Source organism: Mustela lutreola, chromosome 10 (genome assembly GCF_030435805.1).
Source record: "Mustela lutreola isolate mMusLut2 chromosome 10, mMusLut2.pri, whole genome shotgun sequence".
Classification (NCBI taxonomy): domain Eukaryota; kingdom Metazoa; phylum Chordata; class Mammalia; order Carnivora; family Mustelidae; genus Mustela; species Mustela lutreola.
In genome coordinates this window covers 84,174,780-84,193,988 of record NC_081299.1, presented here as the reverse complement: position 1 = coordinate 84,193,988, position 19,209 = coordinate 84,174,780, and the positions used below count along the sequence as shown (strand labels likewise).

The 19,209-nt window shown below is 36.1% G+C and overlaps 1 protein-coding gene across 2 annotated transcripts in view; it reads right to left on the bottom strand.

Moving 5' to 3' along the window:
- SNX7 (sorting nexin 7) overlaps positions 1-19,209 on the bottom strand; it is a 95,770-nt gene that overhangs the window by 61,372 nt on the left and 15,189 nt on the right. For both annotated transcript variants that reach the window (XM_059136192.1, XM_059136193.1), the window contains exons 2-5: positions 9,728-9,910; positions 4,003-4,113; positions 3,514-3,678; positions 1,281-1,479 (exon numbers count right to left, since the gene is read on the bottom strand). In XM_059136192.1, the coding sequence (XP_058992175.1) occupies positions 1,281-1,479; positions 3,514-3,678; positions 4,003-4,113; positions 9,728-9,910 (658 nt within the window). The remainder of the gene's footprint in view (positions 1-1,280; positions 1,480-3,513; positions 3,679-4,002; positions 4,114-9,727; positions 9,911-19,209) is intronic.

Here is a 19,209-nt window from a genome sequence, read left to right as displayed (position 1 = left end):
TACCAATGCATACAGAAAAAAAAATGATAAAGTGAAATGTACATTCAGCTGTAACAATTTTTTCTATATTTCTTTTAATAACCAATCGATTATTGATGAAGCAAATTCTCCTACCACCAAATGATACATTAATTCATTTATTTTTTCAATCATTGAACAGGTTTTAGTTGAGCACCTACTATGTGTTAAGTACTGTCTAGATACTAGAAATAAAATAAATCTTTTCCCTTTTTGGTCCTGATGGAATCTACTATTTAATGGGGGACCCAGAAAATAAAAAAACATAAGCCATCAATCCAGAGATTCTCAAACCAACTGACTAGGTCCCCACGGCAGATACTGAGTAAAAACTACTCCTGCTCCTTGTAGAGGAAAATGAACCCCTTTTGAAATAGCCAGAGCACTCCATTCTTCTCAACAAAGGCCTGCCCTCAGAGGAAATGTGTTAACCAGAAAAAGGGAAATACTCAACTCCAGCCCACTCTGACCGTTCTGTCCCAGCTAAGCAGGGAGGGAAAAACTGAAAAACTCTTGTGAAATTCACAGTTCAGAGGCATAGGCTCGGTAAAAGACTGAGACCTGATCACAAAACTATAGAACCATTCAAGTATAACATCTTTTTCTATAGTGAGAACTACAGAACTCTTCTGTATTTAAAACTACAGGAACTATCTCCTCCCCATGCCTTAGTGCAATATTAATGGCCTATTTATTGTAATTCTTTTTAGCCAGTGTCATATCTGGCTATTAAGAAAAAAAAAAAAAATGGGGCGCCTGTGTGGCTCAGTGGGTTGGGCCTCTGCCTTCGGCTTGGGTTGTGGTCTTGGCATCCTGGGGTCGAGTCCCCCATCAGGCTTTCTGCTCAGCAGGGAGCCTGCTTCCCTTTCTCTCTCTGCCTGCCTCTCTGCCTGCTTGTGACTTCTCTCTCTGTCAAATAAATAAAATTGAAAAGAAAAAGAAAAAGAAAAAAATGGCAAGGCATAATAAAAGGTGAAAAAGATAATTTAAAGAGAAAGAACAAGCATCAGAATCAGACATGGCAGGGACCTTGAAGAGATCAGACCAGGAATTTAATGAACAATGATTAGTATGTGAAAGACCCTAATGGAGAAAACAAAGGGCATGCAAGAAGAGATGAGGGCTGTAAGCAGAGAGATGGAAATCTCAAGAGAGAACCCAAAAGAAATGCTAACATCATGTAGCTTTACTACACCAGCAAATGGGAAGATCCACTGGAAATTAAACAACTTTGTGATCACATCCCCAGGGATGCTACATACCCCTTTCTTCCTTGTAAATTCTCTGAGATATTTTATCTATCAAATTTATTTTCTGGCTAAATATTTCAATAAAGTTATTCATTTCCATGAATTCCTCTGGGCGGCTTTTCACTCCCCTCATCGACAGCGCAACGGCTCTGACCGTCTGCCCCATTCTGCTGAGTAATCCAGGCCCTTGCTTCTTATGAGAAGAGAGTTCCTAGAAACAGACAGACAGACAAACAAATGAAATATCCGTGGTGAGGCGAATATTCCAATATTACCAAACAAAGGAAATCTCATTAGAAGAATAGAGAATAAAAATGTTTCATATACTTTTTTTAATGTAGTTTGAAGCAGCTGAGTTTTATTGGGGTACACTTCTTCCTCTAAGTCTATTCTTCTTGATAATATTCCTTTTCAAAGTATGCAAGTAAAACATGTGTACATGCTTCCTCTCAGCATGGATCTTTAAAAGAACAAGGTTTAACAGAGGGAACTGTGCTTAAAGAGATACTGGAGAAGATAAGGGGACAACAGGAGATGCAATCTATATTTTATAACAGGAATTTAATGGAAAAATGATTGAGAGAAGATTTCTTAGGATCTCAACTACTCCCTGAAAAAAAAAATGGAAATTTCATTAATTCTTTGGTTATAATCATAGCTAACATGTATTGAGAGCTTAGGATGTTCCCGGCACTATATTCACATTTTTAAATCTATAATTCACAATAATACGATGAGGTAGGTTCTATTATTATCCTCATTTTACAGAAGAATATACAAGCACAGGAAGGTTAAGGGGCTTGCTTTAAGTCCAAGCTAAGTGCTGGACAAGGCTCAGTCTGATTCCAGAGTCTTCACTGCTAAGCACTGACTAGCTTTGTCTTTGTAATGTAATGTTACAAACAGTAGTTTGTAAATAGATACTCTCTGACCATAGCTCTTCAATCAACTGAAGTTGGGTAAACTGTGACACTATCTCTCAGATCTGGCAGGCTGTAGAGAAAGTTTTTAAGAATATATGTAGCTAGCTGCTTCTCAGTTAATCTGGGAGAGAGGGCTACAGACTTGCGAAAAGAAGAAATGCAATAAAAGGAGACACCACACAAAAGTAACCCTTTAGAAGTACAGCATATTAAAAAAGAACACCAGGAAGAAGACGAAGGGATTTTTGTGATGGTTATACCACTTGTAAATGCAGATTTGGGATCAAATAAAAGGTTACCCACAAGAAAAAAAAAATCTATAAATAATAATGCTGACCAGCAAATCCACAGATAAAAATACGGCTATTTATCCAAATGTTGAATAATATATTATCTTTATCCAGATCTTCCTTCCTGAAGGTCTTACACAGAAGAATACATAAAAAGTAAAACTGTTTGCTTCCAAGTCAATATGATTTTCCATGCATACGACGATAGATGCCACCCTTGACCAGATAGTGCTACAGCGTCACTCGATAGAGTCAACATTATCAGAGATGGCGCAAGTCACAACTGGCAAACTATTACTGTGAATGGTGACTACAGAGACTGTTTCTAGCAGTTTCTAAGGTTCTGGAGTCAGGCCACAAATTCATTTCACAGAAGTCTCAAAGGGCTTCCAAATAAGTACTATCTGTCAAGACTGAGACGAACCACCTTCTAGCCTCTATCACTTTGGCAACAACTGAGAGATATAAGACTCAATATTGGTCAGCAATCATTTAATACTGACCAATATCCCTAGCCATTATTCTTATTTGTGAGTTATATTTCCATAGGTGAAAAGAAAAAAGAGGATGAATATATAAATTTCTGCATTAGAAATAGATACAGTCCCCTTCATTAGGTAATTGAAAGAAAAATAAGAAAATCATATTTTCTATATGGCTATCCATCCAACCATCTATCCACTTAATAAAGACTTTTAGCCTAAGTTGAAAAGTCCTAACCAGTTACAAAGGAAACATATTTGTATGTGTTCAGTATTAGCTATATATGCAAGGAATACCCTGACATTAAAAAAACCAGCTACCAAGAGAAATATGAATATGTATATGTGAGGAAGATAGAAGATGTCTGTGATGTTTACATGTAAATTTGACACAGGGTTAGATCTGAAGGATATCTCTCTAATGTCTGATAGTCTATCTCAATTCAAGGATGCTGCTGCCTGATTTATAAAAGTAAACAAGAGGAAGCGTACAACCTGCTATACACAAAGACACAAAAGGATTATATGAGTATAAATCAAAATTCTTTACCCAAGCTTGTGCAGTAAGAAACACTTTGAAGTCTTCATTAAATGTTAAAGTTGGATGATCAGCAATTCGGTTCAGGAATTTCTGCAGTGCCTTCCTGCGTGTCTCGATGAAGTCATCATTAAAGCGTTCCACCATTCCTTTCACGATAAACTTCTCAGGCAATGGCTGAGGCAAAAAATTTTTAAGATGTATCTAAGCATTATGTGGCCTGAGATTATAAGGAATTCTATACTCTTCCTTTCTGGAAGACTATTCGAGCATGTGATGATTCCAAGATTCACAATGCCAGAACCCAAACCTGCAAAATCTTAACATATTTAGAACAGTTTAGAAAAACAAATCTGTACATAGATTGAATGTTTAAGAGCAAACGTTTCTAAGATCAATGATTTTCAGTGAACTCAGAGGTCTGACATTAGCCTTTCGGCATTCTAATGATTCACAAGACAAAATGGTAGCCACCATATGGGAAAAAAAATGCAGACTTACAGGAATAATCAGAGTGGGGTGTGCTTCTTCAAGTTTTCCTTTCAACCAAAGGAAATCTTGATAACGTCTCCTAACTTCAAATTCACTGGAGTCAAATTCCCCACGAGAAGTCTGAACAAAGAAGGAGAAAATAACAGCACACGCAATATAAGACGGGAGACATTTGCCCAATGTTATTTTAGACATTCTGAAATAAATGGGTCTCTAAGAAAAATTAACAAATTCTAATTATTCAGTGTTTGTCAGCCTGTACTTTTTTTGTAATCATCAATTCATGTAGCAGATGAAACAAAGCAAACTTTCCAGTATTTCCAGAAAGAAAGCAAACATCATGCTCAAATTTAAAATCCAAACTGAAAAATCTGTCTTACAGCAGCCATCTGCCTTCCACAAGATTTTAACTATGATTATATTTGGCATGACTTTCTTGCTAACAAGAAAGTGTGTTCTGAATTTAGGTTTCAAATATATTTTTCTCAAGATGATTAGAATTCAGAATTTGAGGAAAGTTCTATTTTTGTAATTTGGAAAATAATAACTGAGAAAAAAATGTTTTCCTGGAATTTTCTCAAATGAATTGCTTTGGTAAAATTTGCTTTTAGTATATGAAAATTCTAACATTTTACAGAGTGATTTTACCACTGTTTAAAAAATGTTATTAATGAGGATTTGATGTGAAAAGAAAATCTTCCTGTCATTTCTCAAGGGATTTTGAGTTATTTGCCTAAAATCCTGAAAATTAAGAAAATAAAATATCTGTTCTCAACAAACCAAAAAACTATGCCAACATATATGACAAGAAGAACGTGGGTACAATATCAACCTCATTTCCACTGCATGAATCCCAAGCCAAATAAAAAATGATTATCTAATGCACACTCACTCATACAATATTGTATTAACTAAACTTTTTGCATATTAAAAATTATATATATTATTATTAAGGTTGAAATTTTCCTGGAGGAGTGGTGATGGAATAACACACTGCATGCATACTTCGCACTCACCAGAAATATCAGTCACCCATATAGAAGAATGCGATGGTAGGATTAAGTAGTTCAAGTCATAGATGCGGTCTTAATTGTCATGAAATAAGGTTCACAAAAGTTAAACTTTCCAAAGTTTACTCCTTTAAAATGAATGTTTAGAATATCATACAATATATTTTATCAAAACATTTCCTTGGGAAAAAGTGGAGGTAAATGAGAAGCAGAAGTCTAAGGAACTAAATGTTCACAAAGCACTATGAAATCTTAACTATGGGTACAAGTTATGGAAATGGTAAAAATAGGAAAACTAAATCTAGTAGAAACACAGTTTAACAACATATATACGAGTTGGTATGTGTACATATATATGCAAATACACACATATGCATACATATATACACACACAAAACATGGTTTATAGTCACTCATTAAAAAATACTTATTGAACACCTTCTTGTGCGTGGCACATATGTATAGGTTCACTACCAATTTCCAAAAATATAAATTGGCATAACCAACACTAAAATACTCAAAAATTGGGCAGTTAAGAGCTTTATATGTCCTCAAGAATTTTCAACACTTTAAGTAAACATAGAACAATCTGACATAAATTCTGGCAAGAGGAAGATGCAAAATCAAGTCAAATAATTGGTTGATTCTGTCCCCATCACTCAGTCATTGACTTAGAAGAGTTTTCTAACATACTGCAAAAGCAGAAGAAGAAAACAGAAGATAAGTACAGTGTGTTCTTTCATGCTACTTTAAGAATTTATTCTATTCCCAAAGAGTTATAAGAATAAGATATGGAAGGGAAAACAAGTATTCTCAGCTGGGCTCAGATCATGGTTTATTTCCCAACAGCAGGGACAAAATCGTTGTTCTATCTAAAGTGGTCAATTTTGGCCACTAGAAGATAGAAAGTAGCTTCCCAACTGTAGGAATAACAGGGTTTGATGACAGATCTCCAATTCAGAAAGAACATGTGTTCCAAAAAGTTAATCTGAAGTACAAATAATGTTTCTAATATAGGATACAGTTTTCCACGGAAGCTATATCGTAAATGGTGTTTAATTTTTTATATCTGACCTTAAAAGCTTAAGTACTTGAAGATTAGGACTAATGGACTCATGTGATGTATACCCCCAAACGCACTCATTCAACAAACACTGACCTTTGGTCAAGAGCAGTTACTCTAGGCTCTGAGGATACAGAAAATTGTTTTTGTGAGAAAATGAGTCTTAGGATCAGGGATATCCTTCAACACCTACTCCACACTGGTGAGACATTTAGGAGTCTGTCTTCATGATGAGGATGTGAGGGAGAAGACCCTTGTTAAATATCTTTGCTCTTGTTCTATATGTATTAAAGGAAGGCATGTCTCTTGATCTCCAAAAGAAAAAGTACGTTACAGCAGTCACTTTAGATAGTCTAATCTGGAGAATAAAGGGTAATTTCCCACAAGGAGAACAGATGCCAGGAACGTGGGCTTCCTAAAACTCATCATTATTTATAGCCAGATCATTCTTAAGTACTCCTAAGTGGATACTGTCAGTGTACACAGGTTCCCATGTATATGTGTTTCACCCTTATAATCTTAATGTCATAAATATAAATTTTCATAAAACTAAAACTTTCTCAGGGAAGCCACCTCTGAACCTCCAAACTAGACAGGGTCCCTGTGCTCAAAAAATCCTGTATTTTTCTCTCACAGCATTTATGACTATATTAATTAAGCATGTAATTGTTGAATATCCATCACCCCCCTAGGCTGAAAGCTCCATGAAGCCAAGGGGTATGTCTGTCTTGATTGCTGGTGTTGTCTCAATACACAAGCACAGTACCTGGGACATAACTGGCACTCCATAAAACTTCACTGAATATGTGAGAAAGTGAATAAATGATAATAAGTGAATAACATAGAAAAGACTATATTTGATAACATGATATTCATCTACTAAATGTTTAGGTATTTGTATCTATAAGGCATATTTTAGCATATATAGATTCAGTCTAAATACTAGGATATAGTAAAAACAATCAGAAGTAGAACAAAGGGACGTATTGTATAAATGTGTATTTCATAAAAGTGAAATGAAAGATAGTTTGCCATAACAGTGCAGAGATGCACAAAAACAGAACAGAAAACCCATATAGCGTGAAAGTAAATGGTCTGGAATTAAAATCCCAGCTCAGGTAATCATTATGGTATGTAACCTTTGGCAAGGTTTGTGTCCTCATGCACAAAATGGGGGTAGCTCACATCTAGGTCCTAGGATCATTGTTAAGCTTTAAATAAGTTAATATGTATAAAGTGGTTAAAACATTGCCCAGCACAAAGTAATCACACAATAAGTGTTAGTTAAACGCACTGTGATATTATCAGTATTACTACTACTATAAGAGCAGTACATTTAAAGTACGATGTAATTTTGGATAACTCATCAGAATTATATGTCTCTGATTAGAGTAAAATTCACAGGGTGGCTTATAAAAAAAGTGTCTAAGAGAAACCAATAATGATGGGAAAATAATTCAGCTGCACAAATTCTTTGCTAGGAAAGAAGATAACAATGGGTGCTTCTAATTAAAATAGTAATACCAGTAGAAATCTGGTTCTATACTTAGCAGTATGTCTGTATAAACACATTAAATATTCACAAAGACCCTACAGGGTTAGTACCATGATCTTATTTACAACTGAGGACACTAAGCATAGAGAGGTTAATTAAATAGCCCAAGACACCTAGCAAGAAAGGGGAGTCATCAAGATTCAATTCCGTGCTGTCTTGCTCTGTAGCCTCTTGATACAAGTATGATACCATAAATTTCTTCACTCATCCATGCACCAAAAAGTTAAATTGCTTAGTTACTATATCCAAAGGACTGTGTTTGGAAATATGGAGAACTTAAGATACAATTACCTTCTTTAGAAGCTCACAGACTTGCCTGGAATAAATGCAAGTAACACATAGTGATCTACCCACATACAGATAGGAGAGTAATGAACATTTATTATGTGTCAGGCATTTTGCTAAGTGTTTTACATTGATTACCAATCCTAAATCAATTCTTACAGCAACTCTACAGAACCAAGTTCGATTATCATTTCTGTTTTATAGACTTAACAAAAACCTGAGGCTTAGCAGGATTAAATATAGACCTTTAATTTCTTTGCTATAATGACTCCAATGTTTTACATTCTTTAAGAATTCAATTAGAACAACATGGGAAAACAGGACAAAGAAAGAGGACTTCTTGCCTGCAGGTGCAGGGGGTTGGGGAGTGGAGCAGGCATCATTTTGAGTTGCTGAAAAATAAACAGTTGTTCATTCTTCCTCTAGAAGAGAAAGGACATAGCAAACAAGGAAAAGCATATACAAAGTCATGAGAGTAAGAAATACCCTAGAAGGGTGCCTGGGCGGCTCAGTCAGTTAAGCATCTGCCTTAGGTCATAATCCCAGGATCCTTGGATTGAGTCCCCAGTAGGGCTTCCTGTTTAGTGTGGAGTCATCTTCTGCCTCTGCTCCTCCACTCCACTCCTGCTCTCTCTCTCAAAGAAATAAATAAAATCTTAAAAAAGAAAATACCCTATAGTATTCGGATAACAAAAACAGCTCTAGATGAGTAGAGACCAGGAGTATTAAACATGGGGAGTTAGGAGATGAGTCTTTATATAGTAAGCTGGCATCAGACTAAAAAGCTCTTTATATGTCATTCAAGGGAATTTGCACTTTGTTGTAAAGGAGATGAGGAACCAAGGAAGGATTTTAAGAATCTGAGTGAAGAGATAAAATATATACACTTTTACGAAATACTAACTGGCAGCAAGGTGGAGTTTGCATTGGAAGAAGTGATTACAGGAAGATGGTCCAAACCCTTTTCAGCTACAAAAGAGATTAGGGTGAGGTTTCATAAAGAAAATATTATAGAGGCACCTGGGTGGCTCAGTTGGTGAGTGTCTACGTTGGGCTCAGATCATGATCCCAGGGTGCTGGGATTGAGCCCTGCATCAGGATCCCTACTTGGCAGGAAGTCTGCTTCTGACTCTTTCTCTGTCCCCCACCTCCCACTCTCTCTCTCTCTCGAAAATAAACAAAATCTTAAAAAAAAAAAAGAAAATGTTACAACCTATGAATATAATTCTCAAAGGCTGCTATTACATAAAAAAATTTTTTTAATTAAACTGTTTGGTTGTTTAATTCTGTCAGAAGTAAAGTGTCTTTTCCACAGCCTTCTCTTAGGATTAAGGAGATTTGGGTTCTAGATTTACTCTGCCTTTTAATTACTGGACAACTAACAGTATCTTATAAAGCAGCCACTTGCTCTTATTTGGAAAACAAATGAAGCTGTATTTTGTAATCCTCAAAAGAAATGCTACAACAAAATACTGTATCATGTTTTCAAAATGTTGTTTATTAGCAAACTGAGACTCTTCTTTTCCAAAGATATTTCTTTACAAAGATATTTCTTTATTATTTTTGAAACTAAAAACTAAATGTTCTTATTTCAAGATGCTCAACTGCTAAAAAGATGAGTGACTGCTGTAATTTGAATTCCACCAATTTCATACAGAACAAGTGAAGGATAGATTAGATGCAATATCTTACCTAAAATGGTTGAAAAAAAATAAGTCAATTCAGCTAAGATTCTGTACTGTTGAGAGTCATAGTGAACAAAAAGCACTTCCAAAGTTCAGAGAGCAACTGTATTCAAAAAAGTGTTCATTAAAAGTTTACCTTAGTAATAATCCTGTAAGTAATGAAAGTTTCAATCGTAGTAACATGGCTTTCAGGTTCATCAACTGTTATGAAGAGATCTTTCAAATCTGGCTCATCTTCAAACTTGACTTGGTTTATCATCGACAGAGGGGATGTTGGCATCATAGGGCTGAAGGAATTCATGTCCATCAGTGAGGCATCCTGAGGAATAAAACACATTCAAAAATTAACATCTATAGAAGAAATAGATTAAAATCCTCTTTTTCTTAGAAACCATGAATACTAATGAAATATATCAAGAACAAAAAGGATGACTGGACTCCTGGTTAGATCTGCTATATTGAACATGTATTTTTATCTCTTGTTTCCTATTAAAATCCCACTTCAAGTTTACTTCCTGGGTTGTCTCTGAACTCAAGGTTGCCAAGCAGAATCGAGGAAGAGATAGCCATGGAAAGTCCTGTAGACTAGACGGGAAGATGGCCAGCCCTCTTCCCTCAGCTGGCCGCAAGGATGCTGGCAGCAATGTGCAAAATTCCACACAGCGATTGGAGGGTTCCTCTCCCTTCACCATTCCGAGAGAAGACCAACTGTTGCAATCCCTGATGCATTAGCCAGGTCTCTGCCTAATCACCCTGCAGTGAAGCCCCTACCGTACATGCTGAGTATCTCCTCCACTTTTTATTACCTGATGTAGAGACTACAAAATATTTAAGTACGCAGAAAGCCTCTGATGTGGAAGACTCACAAACAAACAAAACAAAACAAAAAAATGCTTACAAAAAATAGATGAAATCATCAGAGATAAGAATGATATCTAATTCATGAATAAAAACAGGAGCTATATTCTTAAAAAATTCAGAGAACAGCAGCAAGACAATTAAAAAGGAAGCTCATGAAAATTGAAATATAATAAGATAACAACTCAACAGGAAGTTTGAAAGCTAGAAGTCAAGAACTAAGCTGAATTACAAGAACAAGAGATGGAAAAGGAGAAGGAAGTGTTTTTAAAAATTAAAGGATCCAGGCAGGCAGTGCTTTAATAAAACTAACTTCATAAAATGAAGAAGGAAAAATGGGCTTTGAACTGAAGTGTTTCCAGGCTGACAGGGCCTCTCATACCTCCTCAAAATGAATGGGGTCTTGGTGGGGTAGGATGTGTTGTGCAACCATCTACTACTGTGACATTTCATAGTAGATCTTAGCTTCCAGAGGGAATATAAATAGGTAAAATACAACAGGACTGTCAGGATTGAGAATGGCTCCAGATTTCTCAATGGTACACAGGAAACTAAATGACAATAAAACGTCTTCCTAATTTTGAGAGAATATCTTCTACCTAGAACTCTATATAGCCAGGCAAATTGTCATTCAAGTATACATAGATTAAAACCATCTCAGATATAAAGGATACCCAAAACTGACTTCCCGTGCACCCATTCTTTGGAAGCTTCTTTAACTTTCTAAAATAAGGGCACAGAGCAATAAGAAATAGGATCTAGGGGGTGCCTGGGTGGCTCAGTCAGTTGAGCATCCGACTCTTGGTTTTGGCTCAGGTCATGATGTCAGGGTTGTGGGATCAAGCCCAGAATAGGGCTCTGTGCTCAGCAGAGAGTGTGCTTGAGATTCTCTCTCTCCCTCTCCCTTTGCTCCTCCCCTATCCTTCAAATAAATAAATAAATCTTTAAAAGAAGAAGAAGAAGAAGAAGAAGAAGAAGAAGAAGAAGAAGAAACAATCTAAAAACAGCAGACTCAACAGAAAAGAGAACCAGAAGAAATTCTTCAAATGAGTGTGAAGGAGTGTTCCAGATTGATAGCTTTGCAGCAGAACTAGAGAAATCGTATACAGACCTGGTCAGAAAGACAGTCACCAGGGAGGCAAGGAGAAGAAGAATGGAAAAAGAATGAAGCAAGAGAGGGAAGAAGGAAGGAGGGACAGAAGGAAAGACCAGAGGAGTGAGCAAAGGAAGGAAGGAAAAAAAAAGATGGAAGGAAGAAAAAGGAAGGGAGGGGGGAGGGAGGGAAAAAAAAAAAGAGAAAGAGAGGGAGGGAGGAGGAAGAAGAGAGGGAGGTGACAGAATATGTGATATGTTTAAACATAATGAGAAGAAGCATGTCATGTTAGATTCTAGAGATGAACTGAGATGGGTGCAGAGAAGCCAGGATGGGCAAAAAGCAAGAGTGTGGGATAAGGAAGGAGAGGAAGTGAATGAATGAAGGAATAAATGAATGATAAACTCTCAAGAAAGCAAAAGATGTACAAGAATGAAAACGTAATCCTGGTTCACTATATGGCTTGACTGTGAACACCCACTAATTGTTCTTAATCCTGAATTTAACTAAAAATGGTGATATAATTATACTGATCAGAAGAAAAATACAGGTACTGTGTATGTTTGAGAGGGAGAGACATTGCTTATAAAATAGCTTCAAAAATTCAACTCCTCTGATGGAAAAAAGGAAGATGAGCAACTGTTCCAGACTGAAGAAGACCAAAGATACATAATAGCTAACTACAACATGTGATCTTGAATTGGGTTCCATACTAAAGAAGGAGAACCTTTGCTTTTTCTCTCTGATCATGTTATTGGGACAAATGGAGAAATATGAAAGGATCTGTGGATTAGAATGTAGTATTGTGTCATTATCAGTTTCCTGATTTGTGTATGTATACCGTACTTTGGTAGGAGAGTGTCCCTGTTTTCAAAAAATATGCAGGCCAATTCAGGAGTAATAAAATATCATGTCTTCAATGTATTCAACTAACTCAGAGAAAGAGAGAAAGGAAAATTGTGCAGTGGCAGTCATTGGGAAATCTAGGTTCTTTGTGGTATTCTTGCAACTTTTCTCCCAGTTTGAAATTATTTCAAAATAAAAAGTATATGTATAGTTTTAAAAAGTCAAATAATTCTACAAAGCTTAAAATAAGACAAAGCAAATTAAAATTTAAAAGCAGCTTCCCATGCTCCAGAATTGCTATTCCCAGTTCACACTCTTCAGAAGCAAATTCAGAACTCTATTAGCTGTTTTTGTTCCTTGTTACATTCCTTATTTCAAAATAACACATGTATTCCTTTTTTTTTTTTTCAATTTTGACATTATCACTAGGTTTCCTCCTAAGGAGAATGAGGAGTATTTATTTATTTACACAATTAACTATATAAGTATAGACTCACAGATTCCTATATTATTCAATAGGTTATAATCCATTAATGTCATAATTTATTTTGATGTTAAGTGTCCATGACCTGCCTAGTGGAACCCCTTAGGGGCATCTGTGTGTTTTTGATTTGTCTTCATTATTCCTTGAGCACTGTACATAACATAACTTCGCAGAACAAGATGTTTCGGGTTTATCTTCTATTTTCCCTGACCCAGCTATAGAATCAGATATTTCTCTAAGAAACTCTGGTTCCTTCTAGAGGAAACTGGAATTTGGAAACCAAGATGTGAATGATAGGAAATATATGTACAATACACATACACATACACACACATGCAATACACATCTGGATCTAGAGATATACAGATAGAAAGTAAATACTATGAGTTCACACCAATACCTCCAGTTAAAATTTGACACCATTTGACTGTTCCAGCTTTACCTCTTTCCATATTTGTAACTCTTTTCTCCAGCAGAGAGAAGCCTGGCTCCCAGTAACTGGAAGATATTTATTAATGCTCAATCCCCCTCCATGTAACCAATCTTCCATCCAGGCCAACTGTCTTCTCAGCCCTGACCCCATGAACCAAAGCAGTCTTGTTCTCATTCACAACCACACTGGTTCCCTCCTCAGACTCAAAGCCACTGGCTACTTCTTTGGACATACTGCCTCCTCAGGCACTATCAATAGTTTGTTTTTAAAGAAAGGGCTGCATGTTATTTTTTAATAAAAAATTTTAAATGAAACAAAAGGATAACATGCAGTAAATTCTACCAGTAATGTTTTATTCATATGCAAACATAAAACTAACAGTATCAATATGACATTTGAGATATTTCTTCAGTAGTAAAAATGACATGTTTCCAACTCTCTGCTTTCTCTTTTACATACTACTTTTTTCCTCCAAAATTAAGAATATGTATAAATGTTAGAATAAAAAATTTTGTCTGTTGTTATGAACAGATTAAATTTAACCAACACACTTAAAGATGAATTCAGCAACAAAGTCTATCATAACTTAGCAACAGAGTTAGCCAGTCCTAAATGGAAAAAAAAAAAAAAATCATTACAAAGGAGGCTCAAACGTGGGTTCTAGTCCTTTCTCTACCACTGACTAAGCAAATAACTTCGAACAATTAATTCAACCTTTCAAGGTTAAATTGAGGACCTGGAGTTGAAAATTTGCAAAATCTCTCCCACCTCAAAGGCTAAAACAGTACAACTTCTAAATTTATTAGTATATAAAAATGTAGCAAAACCCCAATATTTTAAGAGAAGGAATGCTTTTGTAGTACTAGGAATGAAAAAAAGACTGAAATCGTAATACTGACTTATTTTACCCCTGAAAACAAATCAACTTAAATCCTTTTGAAGCATCAGTAATATCCACAGCACTATTCTTAAGGCTCTTCCCACACAAAAAGTTAGTTCTGTGAACTATAATGCAGCATTTGGATAACCCCTCAATGCAATAATACAAGAGATATTATGGTAAGACACACCAAGTGAGAGGTAAGAACAATAGGTTTGTTTAAATTTAGAAGGTTCAGGTTGCTGTGATTACAAAATGATTTATGAAAAGAAAAACACTTAGGCATGATTTAAACCAAGGAATAGACACATAACAGTTGTACTAATGAGACACAAAATAAGAGACAATAAATATCTTGCCATAAAGTTTAGCAAAATAAATTATGGTATTTCCCTATTAATAGGCTAGAATAAAGTCTATCCATGTGATAGAACACAATAAAGTGATTAAAATTATTATTCTAGAAGTAACAGAATACAGTATGTTGGAAAAAGGGTCACAGTATATTATTAAAAGAAAATAACAGGATATAAAATTTGTGTACAATTAGATTCTTGGGTGTGTATGTGTGTTTATGTGCGTTTAAGACGGAGAGGGTAAGAGAAAAAAAGCGTGAGAGACAGAGGATACAACCTTATAAGCTATACCAAAAAAGTTAACAGAAGTTATTTCAGGTGTTGGGATGGTTGTTGAGTTTAGTATTTTTCTATGAGTTTCTGCATTTCCAGATTCTAAAATAAACATTTACTGAGAAAAATATTAAAATTGTTAATGTCAACACTGTGCATATGTTCAAAGGCAGCAAGAATTACTGTAATAAGTTAAAATAATTGTCTAGGGCCATTTGGGCAAATGACCCTGGATAACATTTGATTTTTTTTGTTAATTGATCAAAGATGCTTAATTAAATAGGAAATTTTAAAATGCCTGGGATCACATGGAAATTGGATTGTCAAGATAAATTATGGAATGCTAACACAATGGAACACTAAGGAGTCATTAAAAATGTAATTTAGAGGTTCCAAATAAATATGCAGTCAGCAGGTATAAAAATATCTCTGTATAGTATATATTGTATATAGTACAGCCACTTCACTACATTAAGTATCTGTTTTTGCAATCCAAAGATTTTCATTTTTCTGGAAAATGGTGAAAAGCAAAAACAGTGCTCAGCGAAGGCTCTGCAGCCAACCCTGAGAAAGGCAGGGTGCACCCCACGCAGTAAGAGTGGCGCCACCAAGCTCCTTCCCCAGGAACTACACTCAGCATCAGGGCCTCAAACTCCACCGCTTGAACTGTGTCTGTGAACATCAGTGCTTTATCTCCATTTATTTTGTGCATCCATTAGCAAAATGCATCTTAAGGTGCCAGAAAAAGCCTAAGAGAGGTTGTGTTTTGGGTCTGGGAAAGCTTAAAAATTTTTTCCATATAGATTAATGGTAACTGCTTCTTCGCTTTAATCCATCTCAGCTTACAAAAGATTTCGTAGGAATGCTCTACTTTCAGATGGGGGAGGGGTCCTGTAGTAGCTTTTTAAGCTGACAAATTTTAATTTGACAGGCACGGGTACTTTAAATTTCCCTGACACTGCACACAACCATGTGCTTTGGTATTCTTTGTAGTCACCCTCTTAACTCACCACAGCCCACTTCTTATACCTACTACATAATTTAGCATTCTATTTCTTCTGCTTAAAATGCATCCTTTTGTAGAGCGGGAAAGATCTGCATGAATTTACAAAAGCTCACAATTCCAATGAGCATAGTGTGGTGTCAAAAATATGCTTCGATATCGAGCAAAGGAAGAAAATTACAGGCTGAAATTTAGCAACATCCAAGATTCAGTAGAAGGATTTAAATTACTATGAATCACTCAAAAACATTCTTAAAACCTCAATAAAACTGACTATCCAAAGACTTTTATATTCACTTCAAAAAAGGGGAAAGAAAATATAATGACAATGTTTAAAAGATTTACATTTGGACATGAATAAGAGAAGAAAATAAGTGTTTGAGAAGATCCAAAGAAGCAATTAACCAAAAAAGCCCTCCATTTAACCTTTTGTGGTGGATGCTTTTCAGGAGAAATGGATCATTAAAATTTGTTCTTTCCAAACAAAGGTCTCACCTCCACAATAATGTGTGCTTCTTTCTCTCATTAGTTCTCTCTCTCTCTTTTCTCTCCCTGCCTGCCTCCCTGAACTTTATTTATATGTCCATTCATTCTTAGCATTTGGATAGATGTCCATTATCTACTGGTCTTCTAGACAATGAAAGGACACCATTTCATTTTCTTTCTTCAAGAGATTAAAGCAGAAGGGAAATGATCTGTGTGGTAGATCTCTACTTCTTAAATAACATTGAATACCCTCCTTATAGCTAGCATAGTGAAGACACACAGGCACACACACCAAAATCCTGGGATGGTTTCAAGCCCAGATGTGAACATAATATATAATGTGTAACAGTGAAGCCAGATTACTGTAAGAAGTCTTTGTCCTGTACCCTTATTCCAAACCAACACATCCATCATGAGAGAAACCTCTTAAATGACTTTACTTAGTTAAATGGACATTAGAATTGTGTTAGCATGACACTGAAATTTATTGACACAACCAATTACAAATTAAGTGTAAGTTTTCCTTGTTGCTACATTTGGTTTAGAATAAGCATTTGTTATGGATTAAATTCTGTCCTTCCAAAATTCATATGTTGAAGAGACCTAACACCGCATACCTCAGAGTGTGACCTTATTTGGAGATAGGGTCTTTACAGAGGTTTATTAAGCCAAAATGTGGCCACTGGGGTGGGCTCTTATGCAACATGACCCACCGGTGTCTTTATAAAAAGAACAAAGTTAGACACAGAGACATGTATAGAGGAAAGACAATGTTGAGAAACATGAGGAGAAGACAGCCATCTACAAGCCAGGTGGAGGGGCCTGGAACAGATTCCTTCCTCACTGCTCTCAGAAAGAACCAACCCCACTGACACATGCACTTCAGACTTCTAGCTTCCAGAGCTGTGAAAAAGATAAATTAATGTCTCTGGTTTCAGACCGCTTATCTACGGTCCTTTGTTACAGTAGCCCTGGCAAACTGACAGCATTTCTTTCTTTTTTTTTTTTTTTTAATTTATTTGACAGAAATCACAAGTAAGCAGAGAGACAGGAGAGAAGAGGAAGCAAGCCCCCCGCTGAGCAGAGCCCAATGCAGGGACTCGATCCCAAGACTCGGGCATCAGGAACTGAGCTGAAGGCAGAGGCTTTAACCCACTGAGCCACCCAAGCGCCCACCCAGGCACCCACTGAACCACCCAGGCGCCCACTGACAGCATTTCTATACACAGAGTTGCACACAATAAAAATTTAAGGAAGGAAGCAAGGGTGGAATGGTAGGAAGGGGGAATGATATGATTACTGCATTGCATCCTTGTTCCTCCATTCCTTCATTTTCTTACAGGTTAACAATCAGCTCCAGTAATTTCTGAGAAATGCTTTTGCCTCCCTCCTTTAATGATCTTGGATGGTTCCGAGGCTCTACGATGGATATAAATAAAAAACATCCCTGAATTTTAAAACAAACAACGGCCTGCCAATATTTGAGTACTCAGGAGATAAACATCAAAAGAAACAGGTTAAAAGGTGAGAGACGACCTTTCTAAAAGGTGTCCTTCCTGAATACTTCCCACTAAAAGGCTACTTGGAAACATCTCATAAATATAACATGAATTACTCTTATAATACTAAATCATACCCACCATCTGTGCACAAACAGCTATTTTCTTTTTACAAGTAGAGGGGAAAAAAATCAATGTGAGAAGTGTGATAAATCAGAAGAGTGGCATGAAAAGGCCACGCAAATAAAATTTGCTGATGCGCAAGAAACACACACACCAAGAGACATCTGGTAAAAAAGCAACTTAAAGTGGAAGGAGTTTGAGAAACTGTGTTATGAGGGATACTCATCCTGATGGGCCTAAATTTAGACATACCAGCTGTGTTTTGGTTTACAGCTCCTTCCAATCTGCCTGCTTATAATAATAATAAAAAATCAGAAAGGCCTTCTTGCGGAACACTGTTGAAAATGTGATTGGGGGAAAAGCCAGCCCATGTCATGTTCTATAAAGGGGCATACAACACTCTAATCTTATTTGACATAATTTCCAGGGCTATGTAGGATATATCCCCTTGTATGCATATATGATAATTGATTCATCCACTTTTCTGTTTCTAGCATTTCTATTTTCTAACTTTGTTGCCTTGAATGTACTTAGACTACCTCAGGTTTTGTGAACTATAAAGCTATATACTAATCATGTAATTTTTCACATCATTCTATCTGACAGAAAATTTCCCTCTGTCCACCTCCCCCCAAAACATGGTATATTAAAAGAAAAAGTCTCTGTAGTCTGGCAGAAAGGTCAGATCTTACCTTGGATCACAGAGGATTAAGGAGAGGATTAAAAAAAAAGAGGAATAAATGTGATACATACATCATCTGCTTGAAGACTTTGTATGCATATCTTAGGTAAACCTTACCACAACCCTGTTGAGTATTTTCTAATCCCCCCTCCACATTTTTTTTTAAACCAGATAGCAATACTCATGATTTTTGACTTCACAATAGTGAGAAAGTGACACACTTTCAGTAGAAACCATACTTTGATTTTGAATTTTGATCTTTTCTTGGGTCAGCGATACACACGCTACATAATATTCTTTCATACTGCTGGACAGTAGTGTTCCAGTTAGCCATGAGATCATGAGGGTAAACAGCCAAGACACTTAACACTTAACACATGCTCTACACATAAAATCAATCTGTTTTTCACTTTCAGGACAATATTCAGCAAATTCAGTATCTCAGGTGAATGAGATATTCACCACTTTATTATAAAATAGGCTTTGTGTTAGATGATTTTTGCCCACCTGTAGGCTAATGTAAATATTCTGATCATGTTTAAGGTAGGCTAGGCTAGTTATGATGTTTGGTAGGTTAGTTGTATTCAATGTATTTCAACTCA